Source organism: Pipra filicauda, unplaced genomic scaffold (assembly GCF_003945595.2).
Source record: "Pipra filicauda isolate LSUMZ 115617 unplaced genomic scaffold, ASM394559v2 scaffold271_size1040873_pilon, whole genome shotgun sequence".
In the NCBI taxonomy this organism is placed as follows: domain Eukaryota; kingdom Metazoa; phylum Chordata; class Aves; order Passeriformes; family Pipridae; genus Pipra; species Pipra filicauda.
In genome coordinates, this window is record NW_024104389.1 from 626722 (window position 1) to 650445 (window position 23724).

The 23724-nt window shown below is 38.4% G+C and overlaps 1 protein-coding gene across 4 annotated transcripts in view; it reads right to left on the bottom strand.

Annotated features, from left to right (window-relative positions):
• The window catches only part of PTPRM (protein tyrosine phosphatase receptor type M), a 354996-nt gene that overhangs the window by 14338 nt on the left and 316934 nt on the right, over positions 1 to 23724 (bottom strand). For all 4 annotated transcript variants that reach the window (XM_027737101.2, XM_027737100.2, XM_027737093.2 and 1 more), the window contains 6 exons: positions 19635 to 19732; positions 6996 to 7112; positions 2276 to 2430; positions 1824 to 1959; positions 1095 to 1244; positions 449 to 622 (listed from right to left, as the gene is read on the bottom strand). In XM_027737101.2, the coding sequence (XP_027592902.2) occupies positions 449 to 622; positions 1095 to 1244; positions 1824 to 1959; positions 2276 to 2430; positions 6996 to 7112; positions 19635 to 19732 (830 nt within the window). The remainder of the gene's footprint in view (positions 1 to 448; positions 623 to 1094; positions 1245 to 1823; positions 1960 to 2275; positions 2431 to 6995; positions 7113 to 19634; positions 19733 to 23724) is intronic.

Here is a 23724-nt window from a genome sequence, read left to right on the forward strand (position 1 = left end):
AGACTGAAGTAATGGCTTGTGTACTATCTTGTGCTGACAGACAATTACTTTTTTGTTAATTACTGTTTAAATTATAAACAAAGGGAACTGAAATATTGCTGCAAACCTTATTATTCTATTTAACTGCCTTAATCTCTTAATAGGTAACTCTTGTTTTCCTAGGCCAGATGGTTAAAAATTCAAGCACTAGGGAGAAATCCAGACAGATTTAATTTATCAAAACTCCCTAAATTGCTCTCTGCGCATGGCTTTGGAACCTTGGCTGTGACATAACATATGTGTGATCCTAAATGTACTTGGAGGTTTAAAGATTTTGTGCCATGCTTTTGGAAAACAAAACAAGCTAGAAGGATTTCAGTCTTCTTATGCTGACTCCATTTTCTGGCATTGCTCAGTTTGTAGGGCTGCTTATTCCCTTTTTATTATTAATGATATAGTAGAGACTTACATCCATCAGTGCAGCATTGATGTAGTTACTGCTCTCCCCATCTATCGTTATGAGGAAAGGCAGGCATCTGTCTGGAGGCAGAACATCCATACAACGATTCTTTTCATGATTTCGTGGTAAAAGCGCTATGCTGCAGTCTTCTACACGCAGTGTCGGAGTCACCATATTTAAAGTCTTTCAAAAAGAGTAAACAATACAACCGAAAAAATTAACACAGCAGTGAAAGCAACCCAAAATATTTAAGAATAGATCAGCTCAGCATTCAGTTTCAGTGGGAATCAATATGCAGAGAAATGAAAACACATCACAGTCAGCAGGGTTTGGAAGAAAAAAAAATCCTGGAAGCAAACAGATCTGAAAAATAACCTCAAAGAGAGCTGCAGAGTAGCCTGCCTTCTAGAGAAAGGACAGTAGAAAGAATCGACATATTTCCCTTGAGTAAAAAGAATATTTTACTACTACCCCATTGCATTCTTTCATGATTCAGCATCAGTCAAGAGCAATGACAGGCATGTTATTTTTCCCTTTTTGCAGTCTTTCCCTCCCAGGCCTGGTCCACAATTCACATGGTTATGAATAAGCACTTAAGCAGAAGTCTTTAGTATAGATAAACTATGGCTTCTAGGCAATGTTAGCCGCTACTTACCCTGAATTCCTCTTTGATTTGGCTGGAGTTTGTTTGAGGATCCAGTTTATTCATTTCATAGTAAGCAGACCTAACTTGAGAAGCTGGAATAGATGTGTCCCCACAAAGGCAGGCCTCCAGGATAGCATCATGGATGAATACATACTGTTCCTGGTAAAGTAATTAATATATATAGTTACTGACAGAGAGAGCTTAGGCTATTAGTATTTTTGTAAATAAAAAATAACAACTAATATGGTTTCTACTTCTCTCTTGAGTTTAACAGCACTGAAGCAGGACCAGAAGGAATAACCACAGCTAATAAAATGTTATCCCACTCATTTAGAATTTAGTATAGAAAGACTGACTTAAACTAACTACAAGTAGTTAGAGAAGTGCAGTAACACTCCATAATAAAATTCAGCATGTTTCTGGTATTCTCATTCCTCTATGCAGATCTGTAGGTGCTATCACATAACTGAGTCTCAACTAGATGTACTCCAGAATGAATCTTTCCCAGAGAGGAAACACTCGTGGTTTTCCTTTTTGTAAAAAAACCCACACTGAACCTTCAATGCAGTGTAACTGTGCACTTGTTTGGGCAGGAATTCTTCAGGTTTGTGCGGGGATTATTTTCTGCATATGATTAAATAAACTACTTTATGGAGGGTGTCAACTACAAAGCTCTGTCTTTATGGGCTAGAAGAATATTTTTTTTGCAAAGCAGTATTCCAGTAGATTTAACAATACCTCGGTCTGCACCATGTTAACTCTCCGGGATCGAAGCTCTCTCACGCAATTGTATATGTCTACAACACCTTCTCTTTCTGCCATATCTAGCATGATGTCAATAACAATGAAGCATCCAGTTCTGCCAGCACCAGCACTGAAGTAAAAGAAAAGCATAGTTAATGTTTGGCAGTGTGTACTGGAAATGTGAGGTGTAATGGTGCATCTCACAGGTACTCGATCAGTTGGATGATTACTGAAATTGAGCTAGGCATTTGCAGGCCTTCAGACTTGATTTTTTACTCTTGTTTATATATTGCATATTTCATATATACGTATTCCTGTTTATACTTATTGTGGGTAGAGCTCCAGTGGCTTCAGCAACCTGTGTGGGGATGACACAGTACAGGAGAAGCAAAAGTAGGTCCTGGGTTTAGCACAAAACACAACAGAGAGATTTCTACGTTACCTACCTGCAGTGAACAACCAGAGGGCCAGCATTTGGTGGGCTCTTGGATTTGACCTGCCGTACAAATCCCAGCAGGCCTGTCGCATGGTAGGGCACCCCGTGGTCTGGCCAGCCAGTGAAGTGAAACTGACGTATTTCTCGAATCTCATGGGCACCTCTCTGTTGAAAAGGCAAGGGTCGAAAACTTCAAAAGCCTGAGCCTTGCTGAAAAGCATCCACCCCCTACCAGCACAATCTGTACAGACTGTTGGAGAGTTTACTCATAGCAGGAGATCAAGTTCAAAGTTTAGATATCAACTGGTTTTAAAGCCTTACAACAAAATTAAGTAAGCACTAGATTGGCTAGAAACCTTTAGCAACAAGATAGATGCTCATCTCTATATTTAAGCACTAGGTTGCTTTGCAAACTGTGGCCCTAAGATGCATGCCATGATCACAGAATAGGTCAGCAGCAAGGCTGAACATAGAGTACAGATGACTTTTTTCCCCACTGCTCTCCACAGGAGTTTTGCTGCTGACTTCAGGGAACTACAGCTTCGGCATGATTTTCCTTATCATTTGTCTCCTTCATTGGTCTGAAAGAAACAGCTGAATAGTAAGAAACCTTTTTGCAACTCCAATCATAGGGGCTGCATTTGTAGCCCTGCACATGCTAAACCTTCAGATGATTTGCCACAGTCCACAAGGATATGGATACAGTGAGACAGGTATGAATGAGAAGCTGATTGTGTAAGTAATTTCCCATGTGACTTTTGGGAGCAGTCTGGATATTAGAAGTGTGTATGCTAAGTTTTATTTTCTTAGTGCTTGTATTTTCCCTTCCCCCTCTAAAAATGTAGCTGCCAATATTTTATTCTTGGGAGAAATCCACAGTCTGGAGGCCATCATACATACTTCATCAGCAAACAGCAAAATTATGGCATATCATGTTTAGGCTGGACTAAATGTCTACAATATTAATAGTTTACAGTTTACAGTTTTTCTTCTTAAAGACATATTTCCTGTCTTGAGCTGGTTTGCATATAAAAGGTCTTACTCTCTTTGCATAGTAAGTAACATAAGCTTCCTAATTTATTACTAGTATGCATAGTCTGGGATTTTTGATGGTTGAGAAATTTTGACCATGCCAGGGCTACGTGACTGGGGATAGTTTGGTGTATCTTGGAGTCTTTGATACTCTGACAGCTCAGGTTGGGGGTATGTGGAAACAGGGCATTTGCTCAGAGGAATATCTCATCTCCCTTGGAAACTGTGACACAAAAAGGCAGGCAAGGGAGAGGATCGAGTGCACATGCAACAGTGGTGTAGACTGAGGAGATCACATCCTTGCAACAGAAATGACCTTATCTCCTAAAAATCAATTTTAAAGCATATTGAAACCCAGGAATAGACAAAACAATTTGCATTTTAAGACAGTCTAGCAAACACATTCGAATGCAATTTGGTCTCTATACTCTGAGGATTTCAGAGTGTGTTACTTAACACATCTCTTTGCTACTGTAAACAAGGCCTTCAATTTAAATAGCTGTGTGTAGGTAGGGTATCCATGTCTCAAACACTTTTATATTGCTTATAACAACTGCTCACCATCCCTTAAGATACAAAGATCCCATACAAAATAGCAATGCCATGACTATATAAGCTGAGGACCGAAGTGAGTGCTCCATGCAAATACTTCATGCTGTATGCAGCCCAAATTTTCAAACAATTCACAAAAAGCAAACTGCCCCTCCAAAACAATGTGCCCAGCTGTTGCACAGATTAGGTTATGTCCTGTGTATCTTGTGCATTAGTTTTGAAAAGGCTGTCTGTCATGCTGACTGCCTTTTTGTCTATTGTTGATAACAGCTACTTAGAGAGGGTTTTGCATGTAGGGTACTTATTTATAATGAGTTTTCTTATTACACCTCCGAAAGAATGATTTTCATGTCTGTAGTTTCCTGCTGGTTTCTAAACCCAAAATAGCACCACAACTGTATGAATCATAAAGCATATGCTCAGCTTGGAAAGACTGTATTTTTTACTTTTTCTTTCCACTGAAACGAATGGTGTACATTGCTAACAAACCCTAGGATGTTAAAAATGCTACAAATGCTTATGCTGCTCCTCTGTGTTACTATATGACTAATTCATCTGAGTTAACTATTGTGCTGCTAAGGAACTGCTGCAAAGGAACTGCTCATTCACACAATGCAAAGTGTATCTAGGAAGTGGTCTTCAGAATCAGGCTGTACTTTTGGGTTTAATTTTCTTAGCATTATCCCCCTACTACTCAATATCCATTTAAAAAAAATTAAAATAAGTGATCAATTTATCTTCAAACAAATCAACTTCTAAACTGTACTTCGGGAGCATGTGAGATGTTCATCAAGAAACAAAAAAGATAGTCAGAAGGGACCTTTGGAGGTCTGCAGTCCAACTTCCGACTCAGAGTGGGTCTATGGGCAACACTAGATCTGCCTAGCTGAGCCCTGATGACCTCCAAGAATGGAGATTCCACAATTTTTTTGGGTAACCTACTCCAGCACTGCACTGCCCTCCTCCTGAAGGAGTGTTTCCAGTGCAAGCTTTCCATACTGCAACTTCTTGGCCATTGACTCTTTCTTTGTCACCTACTACCACTGAGACAAAAGTGGAGAATTTGGTGCCTCTACTCTTCTAAACATATTTGAGGTCGTTGCAGGTTGAAATTAGATCTTCTTTACTCCTCCTCCTCATCTCTACCACACCAAACAAGGCTAGCTCCCTTAACCCTCTTCTTTGCAGTTCATATGTGCTAAATCCATAATTATTCTGGATTTCAGATGATGTCGCCGGATGTCAACCTGTACTGACACTGGGGTTTAGGCCACCTAAGGCACAGAACTTTGCGTTTTTTTCTTGTTGAATTACAAAAGTTCCTGTTAGCCAAATCTTCAAGTCTTTTGGAATTGAGGCTCCAATGATAAGTGTTCCAACACCATCTTTCACTTGGTATTATCTGCATGTTTGCTTAGGGTGCTTTCTGTCTCATCACGCAGCTTGACTTCGAGAACTTGAAAAGCATCAGCCCCACTACATCGAAAATATAAACTTGAGAATTCTGGTGGAAGAGATGTATGGATTTGACCTTCCAGTACCACTGGAAGAGTTAAAAAATATGGAAAATAGGGTAAAAACAAATGTACTTTACTCAAACTACACTGACACTGCTTTTAGAGGCTTACTGAAAAACTACCAACTATTAAAAAGCAGTGTCTAAATAAAATCTTTTCAAATGGAGATTTTTTAAAAGAAATAAAATGTTTAGTGCCTTTTATCTCTATCTGTTCTAATGCACTTATTCAAGACAGTTTGGTTATGTTCAACTGTAAAATCCTCTAGGTCTTTTTTTCAGTCCCAGCTAAGAAGTGAAAAGCTAACATCAAAGCATAAGCTTAAAATTTGCAGAATAGAAATCAACCAGTGCTTCAGCTACTTCAAAGTGTAGCCACCGTTTCTCATCTGTTTATTAAAAATACCTAAATGGAAGGAAACAACAGGCTTGAATGAATTCAATGTACAATACGTATAGTGGTAAACATGATACAATATTTCAGTTCATTCAAACCACATAATTCTATTATCATTAGCCTCAGGTTCCTGTTTTGATGCATATTTAAGTATTAGACTGAAGAATAAAACAGGAAAAAAACCTAATTCCTTTGTTACTCTGAATGTAGGTACAGAGACCCTGTTGGGTCATCTTTTTGGCAGTTTCATCTACCTGGGTGCAGAATTCTTTGATGCTAAAGATTCTGTTCTTCAAAACCGTAATTGAATACTATTTCATCATTACAGAGAACCAGCATTTCACAAGAACTGCAACTAAATCAAAAGGAGCTTTCTAAGCTAATTAGTGGAAAATCTACTCATGGTGATACTGAGGGAACATAACATCGTTGTGCCATTAGGAATATCTAGTCTTCCAGAGAGGCTGTTTCCTTGGTGTTCTGCAACTCACATGAGTCCTGATGTGTACAATTAAAACATTTCTGTTCTTTACTGAAGTCTGAATGAAACTGCTGAATTGACACAAAATGCATGACACCATTGACTGACCCTGCTCACTTCAGTAAGTACCTTCTTTGTTAATTGTATGTTTTCCATATATTGTGAGCTGTTTGGGAGAGCTACAAGTTCTAGTACATCAAACAAATTCATGGTATTATTCTAATAAACAATAATGCAACACACTGATTGGAATTCTCCATATAAAGACAGAGTCCACGTGAAAAGGTAAATTGCCTTCAGAAGAAAAGTAGTTTGTTACAAATATATCTCTGCAGAGCAGGAACACACACTGGTCCAACAGATAACAGTATTCTCCACCACTTCTGAATAATGTTGCATGCAGCCTCTGGTACAGACAGAAAATGATTGCAGGGAACATAAGATGGGAAAGCAGCATGAATGTGTTTTTCAACTGATTGTTGGGAGGGAGGCTTTGATTTCTCCTAGGCAAGGAATTAACTTGGAACACTTTTTCTAACTCAGACAGGGGCCAAAAGTGATGAAAAGCACATAGAAGTTGCTGCATTTAAAGAAAAACACAGTTTACCGTAAGAGGGCGGTAGTCGTTTACCCAAAAATAGCTACAAACCCGGCATGTCAGTCAAAAGATTTAACTTTCCCTCGTCGAATCTCTATATAAGTTACTTCAGCAGACATCATTGTATTTAAGAAAACTGAATTTGGAAACTTACCTTTTCTACAGCAAATGTTCGAATCACATATTCAGCCAGGAGTTCTGTTTCTATTAGGGTAACTTTAATGTCTTTATATATCTCTGTGTCATCTGGCCAGTATTTGCAGCATTTGACCTTTAAAAAATACAAAATAAATTAAGGTTCATTTATTTTAGAAGGTTCACACTGAATCCATTCTGTATTTTGTGCAATGATTTCTGATTTAAAATGCAATCATGCACAGAACAGTCACATTTTCTGCACATGGAAATGATTAATGTTTAAGGAACATTGCCTCTTCTTTTTTTTAAGACAGTTTTCAGAGTTGCAGGTAAGCTTTGTGTTGCGGTTAGTGAAGTAAGGCAAATTTGTATGAAGCACAAGGGATATTTATACCCTGCACAACTCAGTTACAGTAACAGTTCATTTCCTGTGCTTTCCAAAGCAAAGTGTGCCCAGAGGAACAACTACCACCAGAAGGTTTTTTTCCTCAGCCTCTAAGTGGTGATTTGTCTCAAAAATATCTTACTCCCTTCTAAAATGAAAGTGTTTTGCAGACAAGAAGGACACCTCATTGCAGTTTACAATTTCCTCGTGAGGAGAAGAGGAGGGGCAGGCACTGATCTCTTCTCTGTGGTGACCAGTGACGGGACATGAGGGAATGGTCTGAAGTTGTGTCAGGGGACATTTAGGTTGGATATTAGCAAAAGGTTCTTCACCCAGAGGGTGGTTGGGCACTGCAATAGGCTCCCCAGGGAAGTGGTCACAGCCTGACAGAGTTCAAGAAGCGTTTGGACATTGATCTCAGGCACATGGTGTGACTCCTGGGGCTGTCCTGTGCAGGGCCAGGAGTTGGAATTTCATGATCCTTGTGTGTTCCTTCCAACTCAGGATATTTCACGACTCTCTACTGTTAGAAAAGTACCTGTTTTCTCAGATTAACTTTCCAAAGGAACTGATGAGAGGTCAAATAGCAAAACTCAATGACTGAAGTCAGGAGGTGAGTTTTTGTCCAGGCTTTAACATTAATTTACTAGACGACCCCAACCACTATGGTTAGGATTCATCACTCTTAGCTTAACCTAAAATGAGTAGGACCAATGCCTTCTAGAGGTGCATTTATTTTTGTTAACTATGAAAAAAGGCTAGATGATTGCCTTCACCTAGATGTTTGGCTTTTTAATGGTTGAGGTTAGGTGAGATGAACTCCTCTTTCTCCCATACTGCTATTGCTAGGCTTTTGGGGCTTTGTGTTCTTGGCAAATTCATCTTGGGAGATGGAAAGGAGGTGTATTTTTTGAACTGTATTTCAGATTTTCTAGGCCCTGGTGTGGTCTAGACGGGATGGACTTCACAGTACTTACTGTATACAACATGCACTGTTCTGCTATTTTTTTAAAGTGGGTCGTTGTGGGGACTGTATGTGACAATGTAGATAGCTGACAGACTTAAGAATTTTCTCCTCCTTCTGATTTGTGTGGACAAAGTGGTGGGCAGGGAAGCTGACACATTACTTATATGTCTCTCTCTTACTCTGCTTTATTATGTTAGTAGCTATGCTATCACCACTGCATCTGGGCATCATCCAGTAGTGTGGTACGTTCTAGGAGTGGCATCTGTTACACATCTGCTGCATGGAATGGTTTCTGTCTTTCTCCTACCAAAGGGAAAATTTAAAATGGATCTTTTAATACATGTAAATGTGGCTTACTTAAATATGCACCTAAACGAGTTGTGTAAAAACCCCAAACACTTCAAATATTCAACAGAAAACTGATAGAAAAAAAATTAAAAACCTAAACTTCACAACAGATATGAGTATTTCTCAAATCTATTTTCATGCCAAAATATTTGGATTACTATCATGTCTAGTCTTGAGCAAAAGATGGATGCATGTATAAGCATATGGTGAAAACTGTAATGCATGATTTAAATGATTTATTTATACAACGTCCAGGTTCAGTATATAAAGGATTATATACTTGTCCTGTCAGGCAGAGGAAAATACTTTTCTCAGAATTTATTTCAAGGATGTAGGTTATAATCATGTGCAACCCCTCTTTACTGTATGAATAGAAGAGAGTTCTTGCCAGATTATAGTAGTGACATTGGCTGATAAAATAAAAAGTTCGTTCAGTCAGGGTCAGTAGTTATGACCCTTTTTCTGACTCATTAGCAGGATAAAATTTAAATCTGAATAGAACTGAGTTGAAGGGCTGCAAAAAACACAGCCCCACATCAGGATCCTCTTCAGAGAAAAAGAGTAGCCTGGTCAGAAGCCCTGGCTCTCAGCCACAAAATTAAACAAGCATCTTAACAGCTTATTCCTGCTTACACAGTTGATGGAAAGCTCCTAGAGCAAAGTTGAAGTTCAGGTAGCTTTATAAGCAGGTTTTTATTTATTTTTCTATGCTTGTCTTCAGACCCAGTAACTGCATTAGTATTAGCTAAGAAAAATTCTTGATAGTCTTCACATTTCATCTTGTATTAAGGGTGGTTTCTGGACAAGTAGCAAACACCAGTCTATAAAGTTCCCTTCCATAGCAAGAGGCTTGGAGCTGGGATACTGGACAGTCCTTACAGTGTTCAGCACTCCTGTACCGGGGCAAGGGTAGCAAGACTGCTCCCCCCCCCACGCTCAACAGCCAGCAAGCTGACAGGGTGTCAGTGGGGATGAGAAGGTTTCCACTAGCCAAGGGCCAAGCTGAGGGCCATTCCCAGGATGCCTAAATGACAGGATGTCTGACTAACCTGTATTTATCTTTAAAGCATATCTATCCGCTGTAAGCAACGAACAACCATTTCAGAAACATTAAACATTGCTGCAAGCAGTTTAGTAGTTGTTGCTGCTATCTATTGTTGCATCTACTTGATATTTATTCAGATCTTATCTTGTTTGAATGTATTTCCAAAAATCCTCTGGTAGAAGTTAAGTGAAAAACATTGAAAGCTCATTGTTTTGTCTGTATTGTTAAAATAATCCAGAAAATTCACACTGTTCAAATCCCTCAGGCCAGCAAACTGACCCTTCTATAGTCATTGCCATGAACTCTTTGAAACAGGGTTTTCCTATGTATGGCTAAGATGATTTTTGTCTCTCCATAAAGAATAAGGCATTTTACACTGCCTCTGGGCTGGAGCAACACACTGACAACCCCTTCTCTGGAGTCGATTCCCTTTTCCTGCCTGTTCACATATCCGTTCCATAGGTGGAACCTGAACTACACAAAGACAGCCAGCACACGTAGGAAGGGAGCAGCTGCAGTGGTGACCCTGTACAGCACTACGGATCAGCACGTCTCTTTGTTGCTACCTTTAGTTTTGTTTTTTTCTGACGGGCACCTGCCATCCTCAAAACAGCTCTAGTTTAGGAAAATAAACAATCAGGGGGAAAAAAAAGCAACCCTGGCTGAACTAAATTGCTCAACCTTGAAGGAAAACATGCCCGTTTCTAACTTGCTAAGTTTAGACAGTCTGGATTATGACTAAAAACTAGGGACATTCAGAAAGACCAATTTAGAAGAGCACAGTCCCCATCTTATTATGCCTCAACTGTTGGATTTGCTTCCACTCTTTTTTTGAACCTTATTTAAGATGATACAGTGGAATAATTAGGGAAGCATTGGGGGATGTTGCACAGAAGTTACAGCCTTTTGTGCCTCATGCAACTTGGGCCCACCAGGGATTTCTTACTCAGCTGCACAGGGGATTTTGAGCACAGAACAGACTGGAGCTGAGCAGAAGGATCCATGACAACACAATTTCCTGAAAACTCTCCCAAGTGGAATAGGGGCTGTAAAAGCCATGGGAACGGTGCCAGAGCTGCAGTCAGAGCCACAGACCAACTGATGATTCACTCACTGGAAGGGAAAAAAACCACCCAAACTCAACTTTATTTTAATTCAGGCGTTTTTCCTACTTTTGGCTCTTGTTCTGCAATGCTCTGCACGTGCTGAGCTCGGGACCTGGGAACTCCATGGACACCCAGTGAGCCAGAAGTTAAGTAAATGCTTAAAGATCCATCTCCCATTGTCTCCAGGACCACTCAAATAAATGCAAAGATGTCTTAAAGACAGAAGTAGATTAAATAGTGCAAATCAAAATCACATTTATAAATGCTTTTTGGATCAGGGCCTTTATTTGCACAAGGAAAGACAATTGCAACAAAATAGAATATGGTTTTACTCATTAAATATGAGAAACACTGCTGGTAACATATGCTCATTTTTTCTTTTTAGCATAGCTTTAGCTATCGTAACTTGATGAATCTCTTTTCCATTTTATAAACATTTGGTACATGTTTTACAAAAAAAGCGCCTACTAACAGAAGGTTTAGCTAAATAATTGATACACGATTCCAGAACTGAATATTAAATGCATTACTTTTTTTTCTCCACACAGTTGCTACCATAACAGTAAATATCGTCCTCAAAGCAGAAAACATAATTTTGAATTCTCATCTGAGCAGAATTATAATTGAGAGTTTGTTCAGATACGCCCCACATTTATATACTAACCACATGCCAAAAAATACAGATGTTCATCACAAGATGAGATAAAGGAGTGACTGCCAGAGACACAATGAAAATGCTCTGGTTTAATCTATTCATCCCAAGGTACACTGTCCAATTGTTTCAAACGTTTATTTTACTAATAATTTTAGAAATTTGGAGAAGAGGATTACCTACATCCACCCTCTCGTTCCATTAAACTAAAACAGTTTAATATGAGAAACTTAGAATTAAAAATGAAGGTGGAAAGTTGTTGTTGGTAGTTCTAAATACAACAAACAATGTAGGCAGTGGATGGCTAACAAACCCAAATTGTGACTTCTGGAGCTGTATATTTAGCAATTTGGCAATGTGACACATCTAGCTAAAGGCAGTATGAAAGCCAGGACAGTAATTCATTTACTTAGAGGTTTGGAATAGAGTAATATTACAGACTTAATATGTGAGCGGGTTGTGAAATATACTTCGTAGTCTGTACAGAACACTTTAAATAACACTGATTATTCAAAGTTTCCAATTTCCTTTGATTCTGAAATACTCTTACCAAGAAGGTGATTTAACTGACTATGCCCTGCATGGATTGTCATTAGTGAAGAGCAGTATTATATATTCGAATTTAAAATTAATCCTGAACTAAGTAATGATGATAATGCAGACATAAATTTTGAAACCTCTTGGATATAAAATGAAATAGCCAACCAAGCTCACTGGTGAAAATTTTTAACAGATCTTACAGATGTACCTAGGATAACATCATATACTTTTATTTGGCTGACTTGAAATAAAAGGACATCCAGTAATTGAAAGTATTTTTATCTAAATACTTTTCAAACAAAAAATGTATTATGATTTAAGAATGTTTTATATGTTATAAAACAACCTTTGACAGAAGATAAACCCCAGTCTTTCTTTTTTTCATTTTCTTTTGTTTGCTTTCGAGCAAGTCAGTTAATTGTTTTATACCTCTTTTTACAGGTTTCTAAAAGGTAGGGAAGAGTATTAAGAATTACAACTTTTGATATACTGTTTGGTGCCATCAGATGAACGGGTCTCTATACAGTCAGCCAGAAGTCTTTATGTTGTTCATAGCTTCCAGAGGAGGGGAGGTGTCTCCATGAATTTTACTAGCTCAGTCTGACTTCTTCCAGGGATGGCTCAGAGCTGACATAATTCTCCACCTTCTGCTGCTCTATGTTGCCTCAGCAGTGCAACCCCAAGTCAACCTACTGAATGTACTCTCATATCAACTTCAACCCAGAATAGCTGGCTTTCTGGACACGTCCAGTAGTAGCCATACATTAATGCTTTTCACCTGAGAAAATGAGTGTGATCCCTTTCTTCTTAAGAATCAGGGATACTGTTAGCATGCCATCAACCTGGTCGCTTGGGTTAGATGAAATTAAACTGACAAGCCAAACTCATGATGTGGTCTTTGGCCATAAAGAAGAATTATTCTAGAAGAGTTGCTTTAGGGTAAAGGTAGACCAAGGTAAAGCTGTTCTAGTGTTCCTGTCTCCATTGTTAATACCAACAGAAAAATATGAATGGTTTCCACTTCATTGCTTATGTTTAGGCAATTTTGTGCACCTTAGTACAGCCCTGGAGGAAAAAAAGTTGAGCACAGAACACATGAGAAGGGTGGTCCCACGCCAAGATGAATGATGGTTACAGGATTAGCTGAAGCTCCTCACAGCCTATCTTAATTTCTGATACAACTGTGAAATCATGAGTATATTACTCAGATCCTGTGCTCCAAAGACCTGATGTGCCTGCACTGAGCAGAACAGCCTGTGCTCTGAGCCATGCTTCCATTCCAAGAACAAAATCATGCCATTAGCTGAGTACAGAGCACCACTTAGTTAGTGGATTGTATTCTGGCTCTAAAACCTGATCAGCTGATGTTAGGTTAGAAAGCTCTCCATGTTACTTTAGTGTATAAAGTAAAACTGTGTCAGTGCCTCCAGGATACTTCTTCCCTTACAGAGAGACAATTTCACTAGACTGCTAAGGTGAGGAAACTTGCAGTTATGAAGCCATTTTGCTAGCACTGACATCTCAAAGAACCTGAGGCCCTACCTCTTTGCAAAATGCACTTAAAGTTACATCCTACACCTTGGCAGCACTTCAGCTAGGCCAACAAAGGGGTCACTGCATTTGCGTATCCTTAAACCTCTTTTGTTTATTTCTCAAAGTGAATTATCTCAATTGGATTAGTAAGCATTAAGATATTAATCTCTGTTGATTAACATTCTTTGAAACATAGCTTTTACTGGAGACGAGAATGCATCAAAACACTGAGAGCTGAAACTATGTCTGCTTTGAGCGACATGGGACAGTGCTGAAGCTTGATGCTCTGTCTGATGATGCTAACATTGCTAATCTGGGGACATCTTTATTATATGATTGCAAAGAGTCCTTCCTTCTCTTTCCTGAAGAACAATGTCCAACTTTTCCCTAAGGGCTCCTCCCTTACTATATATAATGCAGTAATGTAAACTTGTTATTTCTGGTTAGAAGTCTAGAAAGCTGAAATCTGTTTTGATGACTAGAAGGGTTCACTGACTTGAAAGTTTGATTTTTTTTCTGTTTTTCTCATTGATACTCTGTAAAAGTATAAAGGGTAGTTTATCTGATAAGAGATACTGGAATTAGAGTGAAACTGAAAGTATAACAACAGAATATAAAACCATGTGCTTATGTACCATAAGAACAAGTCCCTTTTTTGGGGGGGTAAACATTTTTAAGAAAAAGTTTTCTATAGATGGGAAAGGAAACTATTTATAGATTTAAGAAGTTGAGAGTACAGTTACCTAGAGGTAGGTAAGGGATTCACATAGCAATCTTTTCCTCTCTTATTTACAAAATGTGGTTTCTTTCTTTCAGTAGAAAAGTTAAAATGAAATCTTAGTCACCAGTATGCACAAAAACTCTTTGGCACATCTCCTAAGGAGCACTAACACCAGTATCCGGAATTAATTCCAATGTAGGTAATTTGGCTTATTACATTTAGAGGCAGTTTCAATTAGACAGAGTGTTCCTCCATTTATACTAAATACAAATGTGCTATTTGTGAGATGTGTTGAAGAGCCACTGTGTTTCACCTCTGCAAGATCACTGTATTGGGTGATCTGAATCTTAAATACAATTTAAGTTTATCTTTGTTTATTAGAAAGTTCTTCTGCATGGAAGTTTCTCAAAACTTGTAAAATGCATAAGTACAAGCTTCATAATAGATTTGTGTTAAAAGATTCTGTTTTCATTCTAAGTGTAGGTAGCAAATCCATTGGAAATTTCACATAGATTTTACGTTGTTAGAATTTCCAGTGAAGTTTTTGGTTTGCTCTTGCAACCTGTTTTAAGTAAGAAGTCTTTGGACAGGGCTTTATTTAGCAGTTTTTCTTGGATATCTAATGTCTGCCTAAAACAGAAATGGATCATCAGACAGATCTAAAGATCTAGTTCACCATAAAGATTTCTGTATTTTTTTGTTAAGGAAACATATTTTTATCTGTTTTAGAAATGTCTCTTGAATGCTGACCAAGGCTGCACATCCTGAGCACCCAAGACATGAATGTAAGACTGCTCAGGGCTGGGCCCACTGATAGGTTTTCCTGAGAAGAATAACTCTCTTCTGACAGCATTTATCTTACAACAGGGAATGCTTTTTAGCCAGCCAGCATCAAGGAGATACTCCCTCTCTGTCACAAGACCATTGTATGGATCTCCTCGCTGTCACGTGGAATCCAATACTCTTTTACGCATGAAAAGTCAGAGTTATCCACATTTTGTAGCAATGCAGATAAGTGCCACATGTCAGCCACAGGTCTGGTAAAACAAGCAAAGGAAAAGCTAAACCACCACTGTATTCCTTCTTTTGCCCTATGCAGACAAGCCATTCTGGCTGCTGGGAGGGAACTGTCACCCAGGAGGAGTGTGAAATGGCTATCAGGAAAGCACAGCACTCCTGAGAGATAAGCTGGCAGTGAGAGGCTGTTTTGGTAGCACTAAGGTGTGCATGCAGGCACAGGGGCTATTTACTAATTTACAGCTGACCTTCACTCTCCTGTTTGTGTCACATTCCTTCTGTTGTGGTCAACCTCGCTTCCTTTCAAAAAATGGGTCTTTTGTGTGCTTATTAACACTATTAGCCCTGGCTGCTTTCTAATTCTGGATAATAATTGAGAAACTCTAATTACTGTAATTACTATGCTCCTGGGGTGAGGTTTTATTTTTTATAATTATTTCTAGTGATTTTGTTTGTGAATACTTTTAATATAAAAGAGCATGTAGACAATCATGAGTCCTTGCACTGCATTTATTTAACAACTACCTCCACTAAATTTCATCAGTGCCCTTCACCATTTATTAATCAGATACTACTTAATTTCTTCTGCCTCAAGCAAGTGGGAAAGCGACTACTGACAAATGACAAATAACGTGACACGCCAAGTTTGATTCTGCCAACTAAGAATTAGTACCAGCCCAACAAAAGCAAAGATGGAGGTGACAGCTAGATGGCACAATTGAATATATTCTAAATCTTCCCCACATGACTCTTTAAGGAGGAAAAAAATGCTTCAGTGTGTGCAAACACTGAAATAAAGCAAGAAGCAACCTTAGACTTTGGCCAGTACATAAACTCCTTGATCCATTCCCATTGCTTTCCACAGAAGGATCCAGTTGTGTCTTTTGGAGCTTGTACTCCAGAACAGTCTCTTGGAGTAAGCAAGATGTTCTCCTGCGTCTGTTTTCTGATTACCCCAACACTGGTGGGATAAAAAGTTTTGTTTCTTCTAGAATAATCCACCAGATTATGCTAAATTGCTCAGGAAAAGATGTTCCCTGAAATTACACTACTCTCTTCAGTTGCTTTTTCACTTAAAAATATGGGCATGGAGGCCTCTTGCATTAATATAATCCAAAATACATTATTTTGAAATAGCTAGTTGTCACACTGATGTAATTTTATGAGTCTTGATTCTCGGTTATGCTTTTTACTCAGTGTGTGGTTTGGAAAATTCTGAGTCTTGGACAAAAATGTAGGTATATTATACCATTAATTACTTGTAATTTCCTTTTTGTAAACTTTATTGTGAGTGGAAAGTTGTTGACCCCAGCATGAAGAAGACAGGGACTTTTTTTTGAGGCTGCTTCAAGGGTTGCTTATTTGTTTAGAGGTTTTTTGTAAAAGTTCTTATGTCAGCCTAGGCCAATCTCAACTAAACACTGCTTCATCATCTGTTATCAAAGAACTGTTCATGCAACTCAGCAATGATTTTCCTAAATGACTGTGAGACCTCATTTAGATTTTTAATAAACAGTCACATTCTAATGAGGTCTTCGTAAAACTGACTAAATATGTTTAGAAATCATTAGCTTAAATTATCAGTACAAAAGTCTCCTTAGGGAGCCCTGCAGATTTTGTGATAAGACTTCTGGCAGATGGATTAGTGTAACAGCGCAAGTGAGTTCTGAATTTCCACACAAGCAGTGTAAATGTGAGTGACTGGGTAACAGGCTACTTGATAAAGAGCTAAATGTCCCTGAGGTGGGTTCATTAAAGAGAGAAAACAATCAAAACACATTTCGGTGCCATTTAAATACCAGGTGCACAGCAGTCTGCAGGTGCCAGAAGCACTGACAAGGGTCCCTTGCTGGAACACACAAGAGCTTAAAGGGATGTGTGGTTTTGACAAGTGTGCCTCAGATAATGACAGATATTGGCTGATGTACCTGGACCCTGCTGGAGGGTAATGGGGGGACTGAGTCATTTGCAGCAGGTGCTTGCATGAGGGACAGCCTCATGGTGATTCCTCTGCCCGCAATTAAAACAGTCCTGATGCATAATGCTCCAGGGCAAGAAGCAAGTTCCTAGCACCGATTTAATGACTATCCAGCTAGTCCTGGTAAACAAATACACATAAGCCCCCTCAATGATTAATTCATGAAGGCTGTATGCTGTGTGGCAAACATGTTAAATAGATATCCCTCTTTCCTGAAAATACAAGGGAATTTTCCTCCTCAGCTTACAATGGGTCAACAGGGTGAAAAAATAAAAATAATAGACTCCTATAAATCTTATACCAGCATTAGCAATTGAAATAGAAACCCTCAAATTTGGGAAGGTTATAAAGTTTGCCCTACAGGAATGCTACCAAAAGGTCCATTAAAATCATTACTAATCAAGGTGGCACCGAGCTTGTGTTAGGGGTTGTGGGACAGATGGTGTGTTTGTAATTTGCCTCCTTGTTACTGATGGGTCCAGCTCTGGGAGTGGCACAAAAACACCAATGGAAGAGTGACTGCATTGTTCTGTGGCTCATACAATTTCTGTTCCATTAAAAGCTCATTTCAATTTCTGCTCTCTAATCTCACCTATGCTGGCCTCCAGAGAAAGTGAGAACAAAGTCATTTCTACCACTGCCAGAAACAACAAAGCCACAGATCTGTATCCCACTAGGACTCTTGCACCCTGAAGAAATCTCCACAGTGGCACAAACCATTATTTGCTGCTAAGGGAATGCGCTGTGTACCTAAATGCTGAGAATGGAGGCTGCCAACACTGGCACCAAGACTGGCGTCTCCCTTGCTGGCACCCGACAGTTCACTCTAATTGGCGCTTTCAAATACTGACTTTAGGAAAACAGTATGTGGTTTCATGCAGTATGCTATTTTTGTTCTCAGGCTTGTTTATTCATACCCTGAAAACATCCCTTTTTAAGTTGTCCACTTGGGTACTTATGAATGTGTATAAAGCTTTAACAAAGAGGTTTGCTGGAGAGTCTCCTATTCTTACAAATCCATCCATTTTGAACTGATATGTGACCATCCCGCTATTTCTACCTTTTTCCTTGCTCAAGGGACTGAGGAGGAAGCAGCCTCCATGATCCTTTTCTGTCTCTGCAATTAGTTGTACATGTGTTCCTGCAGCAGGTGTTAATTGCAGTCAAAACCCCCATCTTTTTTATATCTAAAAATAATACTGGCACCTGCTATGTGCTTGAGCACACAGATAGCTTAAATGTTAGGATTTATATTATCAGTTGACAAAGGACCTATGGAAGAATAAACTGAGATTGTAAAACTGGACTTGCTGAAAAGGACTTAAACTTACACCACACAAACAGTGCTCTCTCTCCTCATGCAAATGCCACAGGGCAGAGGGGGTATCAGACACTCCGCCAGCATGAAATTAAAAACACCTCTTAAAACCATGCAGCTCACACTGAGATGTGTGCACTTGACTTCTTATTTCAACACTTCGATTTACAATAATTGCAGTAGTTCCCATAAAAGCAGTGGGTTTTTTTCATTCCAAATGAAAGCTGTATGCCAAGTTCCCAGGCAAATTTTCTTGAAAAAACATCCCAGATGAGAACTAAGACACCAGTGCATAGACAAAGCAGTAAATGAAAAGACTCAGTTATTGACAGTTGTGGGAAACAAAGAACAAGGTTCCATTCAATACTTGTTGAAAACAAAATTAGCTATAAAGATTTGTGTAGGAGGCTTACTTTAGAAGTTATCAAGCAAAGAAAGAGAAGTACACAGTATCAACCAGGTAGCTCAAGCTTTCCTTTACTACGTAGCTCCTGAAGATAACCTCCTGATAAACAAATTTAGAGTACAAATGAGTAAAACTAATTTTTTCTGGTTTAGTCCAGAAGGCTTACAGGAAGTAAAACCCAAACAAACCAGATTGATTTAGACTAATATACTATGAAGCAATTTCATACTTCCAACTACTTTTCCCAGACATCTGTTTCAGAATTAATCCCCTTAGCCTCCCTTAAAAAACCCGATGATTCCATACTTTGTTCTGCAACAAATTCCCCGATTTCCTTAATTGAAATGGTATATCTGAGATATGTACAAAGATATGGCACCTTCTTTCTTTGGTAGTCTTTGCAGACTCTGCTGTACATAATGCAGCTTTATCAGTTACTTTTTTATTGTGCAAATGTTATCAAAGCCAAGCATCCAAGGCACGTTTAAAAACAATTGATAATGAACCTCTTAGCACAGGCAGTCATAAATATTTTATGTGCTATACTTAGTATATAAGCATCTTTTTGGTCTGTTATTTAATTTCCATAAGCAAACACCCTGGATGTCTTTCATCTTTTTAAGTACAAAAATCACTTACCCTTCCCACTTCTACGAGATTAGTAACCATGATTATGCTGGCTGTGTTTTCATGCCATACCATTCTCCAGAAGTCATATATTGTCTCCTGCATTGGTCCTGAAACAATAAATCAAATGAAAGGTTACAATCGGAAAGTCTCATGATTAGAAGCTTGTCTCTGGGGAACTTTGAGAGGCCATGACTATATACATATATTCATATCACTATCATCATATTTTTTCATTTAGTGTCGGTTAATTTCTTTTCTGTCATCCCACCTATCTGCATTTAAGTATTTTCCTCCTGAAATACTGTTCTGAAAGAAAGTTACTTCTCCAGTGCTTAGGTATTTATCTCCATAATACCCAGAAGTGCAATTATAAAAAATGGATAACATTACTCTTTCTTTTTAACAACTGGATGATAACCTAGGGAAGGTGTACTTGGAATGAAATGAGCCTCAGTGGACTCTGTGGCCTTTCCTGGTTTCTAATATTTTTCTTAGTATCCATCAAATTAGCCCGGCTCCTAAACTGTAGTTCCTGAAGTGAAACAGTTTTTCTGCTGCAGTATATCACTTTGCAAAACAGTGGGGAAAGTGGCAAAGAAACCTGACATGCCATGGCAGCATGTCCTCTGCAGTGCTTTCCCGAACAACCTGTGCACTTCTGTAGATGAACACACTGGGCTTCCTCCAGCATTGTGATGAAGCTGGGTACCAGCCCACAGGAAATGCTATAGAAAGGTAAAATGTTGAGAACCACCACGCCACTTTGCATATGCCTGGTCCTGTCTGTTTCTGGCCTACATGCCCCACCCTTTGTGTTTGGAGTACCACTCCAATTTTAAACCACTGCTGTAAAATCACTGAGCCAGTAAGAATAAACAATATAAACTATAAACTTAACATCCATACTGAATCCATTACCCAACTGTCACACTAGAGCAAGCAATTAGGGGCTTATTTAGAGCAATGACTTAAATCAGCTAATTGGAGAACAAATGGATAACGTATTGACCTAAATGTTCCTTTAGTAAAGAAGTAAAAACTGTTAAAGCATTACAAAACCATACATTGACAGATTTCGGTAGTTTGCACCCATGTTTTGGTACTTTGAGCTCCCTTTGAAAATAAAATCTTCACTCGTGAAATAAAGTATTTTGTGGACAATGTAGTTATACATTATTACTATATTATCATGGCAGGGAGGTTGCACTAGATGATATTTGAAGGCCCTTCCAACCCAAATCATTCTATGACTTTGTGGCGCTGTGATATTATAGGCAAGCCAAAACCAACTCATGAGGCAAGTAGCACCACAGCTATGACATAACTTACTTAGAACTCAAATTTAAGAAAAAGGATAATAGTCTAAAACTCTGAACACTTTAAAATTCCAAATGATAATTTTATCGTCTATAATTTGCATAAATCATTTAAAGAACTTATGCATTCTCTTCCTTATTTTATCTGTCTTCAAAAATGCTGCACATAAGTTTCACAAGTCTTCTCATAGTCACCTAACTTCTCTTTAATTGTTTTGGTTGTTCATGTAACAGGAGAAAAAACCATTTAAAACAACAGGAAACTATGATGGTTAGAACATGAGAAATGTCAGAAGGTCTTAAAGCGGAAATAACAGGAGAGCCTAAAATTACAGTTTCTGAAATTACTAAATTCAAGATGATGCTGTAGCTGCAAAACTGGACATCTTTCTTTTTTTTTTTTTTTTTTTAATTAACAGCAAGAACAGGTGATACTTTTGTGAGATTTCTTCTGAATTATGACAAGAATTAAATCACTCTCCATCATACGGAAATTTACAGTAAGTATTTTACTTCTACCAAAGTGTCCCGGATATGTAATACAGTCATGGTCCAAGTGCAATTTTGAATGTCACAGTAATATAATTAATACACATTATAGTGAGAGTTTAGCTTGTGTGTGTGTGTCAGTCACAACAACATTGAAAGGTTTGTGTCAGCCTCTCCTACTGATGAAAGGAAGGAGATTATTCTACTCACTGCAGGAAAATACTATCTCTGTATAGCATCTTCCTTTCTCTCAAATTTCAAACAAGTATTGAGCAAAACCACTATTGCTATCATCTTGTAAGGACCACTGCTAAAAACAGGATTAGGGTTTTACACAGAGTAGTGTCCTGGAAAGAGTCTGCAAATTCATGACCCCTTATTACTATTATTTAAGTTTGATCAAGGACAAAAAATAACAACACTATTGCTTCAAGAATCCTGGTTTAATGGAGAAAATCTAAATGGCTCCACTGCATTCTGTCTCCATGGGACTATGAGACATTTCAAGAAATTTCATCTATTTTTGGTAACGCTGCAGGAAAGGTAAGAAAAGATCTTCTGTCCACACAGTCTTCTTTCCCCCTTGTGAGAAGCCAGAATCTTTGAGAAATTGAGGGGCAATGTAGCAAGTTTCTCTATGCATTAATACAGTTTTCTTTCCCACAGATTCACTTGAGGTACAAGACAGTTGGGCCCCAGTTTGTAACAGTCATTTCTTTTTGACAGCTCTGGGATAACCTGCAACAATTTATTCCTGATTTAATTTTTTTTTCCTTACAGACAGCATAATTTTGTCATGATTTAAATATTCCTACATTTCAAATCCTGCAATCACACATTACAACTGGGAAGAGATCCTAAACATTAATTTATTCCAGTAGAACTTGAATTTATCATTCTCTATAAAGAAAAAGATAATAAGTTATAAGAAAAATAAATCTTTGGAAAAAGTAGCAGCTTTTTTTCAGGCCAGAAAAAGAGTTGAGTTCTGACAAGTCTCTCAAGTTCGACTCTCAAAGTACTTCTAGGAGAAATGTCCTATTCTGCAGTACTGAGTATGCTCCTGTCAGTCTTATTCTCCAAATGATAAGAAAATCATAATTAAAAGTGCGTGACAGGATTTCCGGCTCTCCTCATGTATTCTCATGTGTCTTCTTGCTTTTCCTCTCCAATTCTTACATGTAGCCTCCAAACTTCTTTCACGTTCAGAACACCAAAAGAAAAAAATCCCACCCCAAAACCTACCTTAAAGTTTCAGAAAGTAATTCTTCTATACCCCATTTTTCTTTTCTTCTTGACATTTTAAAAATTATTTTCTGACATATGCATAAATTATTACTTATCTCCAGTGAGAACTGAAAAACATTAGAGACCAGGTAGGGTTGGAGGATTTATTGCCCTGAACAATCTGATTCCATACACTCATGGCAGGGAGAGAAAGAGACTCTAATTGTTCTAAGCATCAACTTAACAGATGTGTGCACAACAGGCAGAAAGGTTATTTGCAGCAGTTGCCCCCTTGCAGAAGGAGAAGGTCTGAAGAGAAGGTACTGTGCTAGCTAAGAGTCAGCCTGTGGCGTACCCCATTAGGCCCACATAATAGTACTTGGTATCAAGGATCTCAGCCGTGAAAAAAAAGAAATCAGAAACATACTGCAACCAGAAGATGAAAAACAAAGGAAAAGAAGAAAAAGAAGTCAAATCTCCAAACCTCTAGCTAATTAAATGCATTATTGAAAAAAACTCAACAAAACCAATTGGTTGTATATATCACTACCACTAGTTGTATTGCCAGCAGTTGTTAGTTGCTGCTCTGGGAATGCAAAGATTAGGAAATGGAACATCACACAGCTTTTAAGAATGGTTGAAACTCTTAAGAAACTGCTTTTGTACACAAAGATTTCTAGAGCCTCTATTTCTGCTTGCTATCGTGAGACCCAGTTTGAACAACCAGTATTGCTACTGGGGTATGTGATCAATTTGAAAGTGATGAACTAGCGCAGAATACAGGAAAGAAAGCAAGCACACCAAGAAACAAGTAAAACCTGAATCTTGAAATGTACCTGACACTTACTCAGACACAGGACTTGTAAATCTATGGATAATTTTTCAATTTCTAGAAAAGCATCTTAAACGAGGAACGAATAGCTTCTAAAACATTTTTTCTAGCATAGAATGTCAAATCCACAAGCTAACATTTGGTCCACCAAGTTCAATGATAGATATTAAAGCTAGAAATGTGCAGAAAATGAATAGATACCCTTAAGCTCCAAAGGCTCCCCTGGGACAGTGCA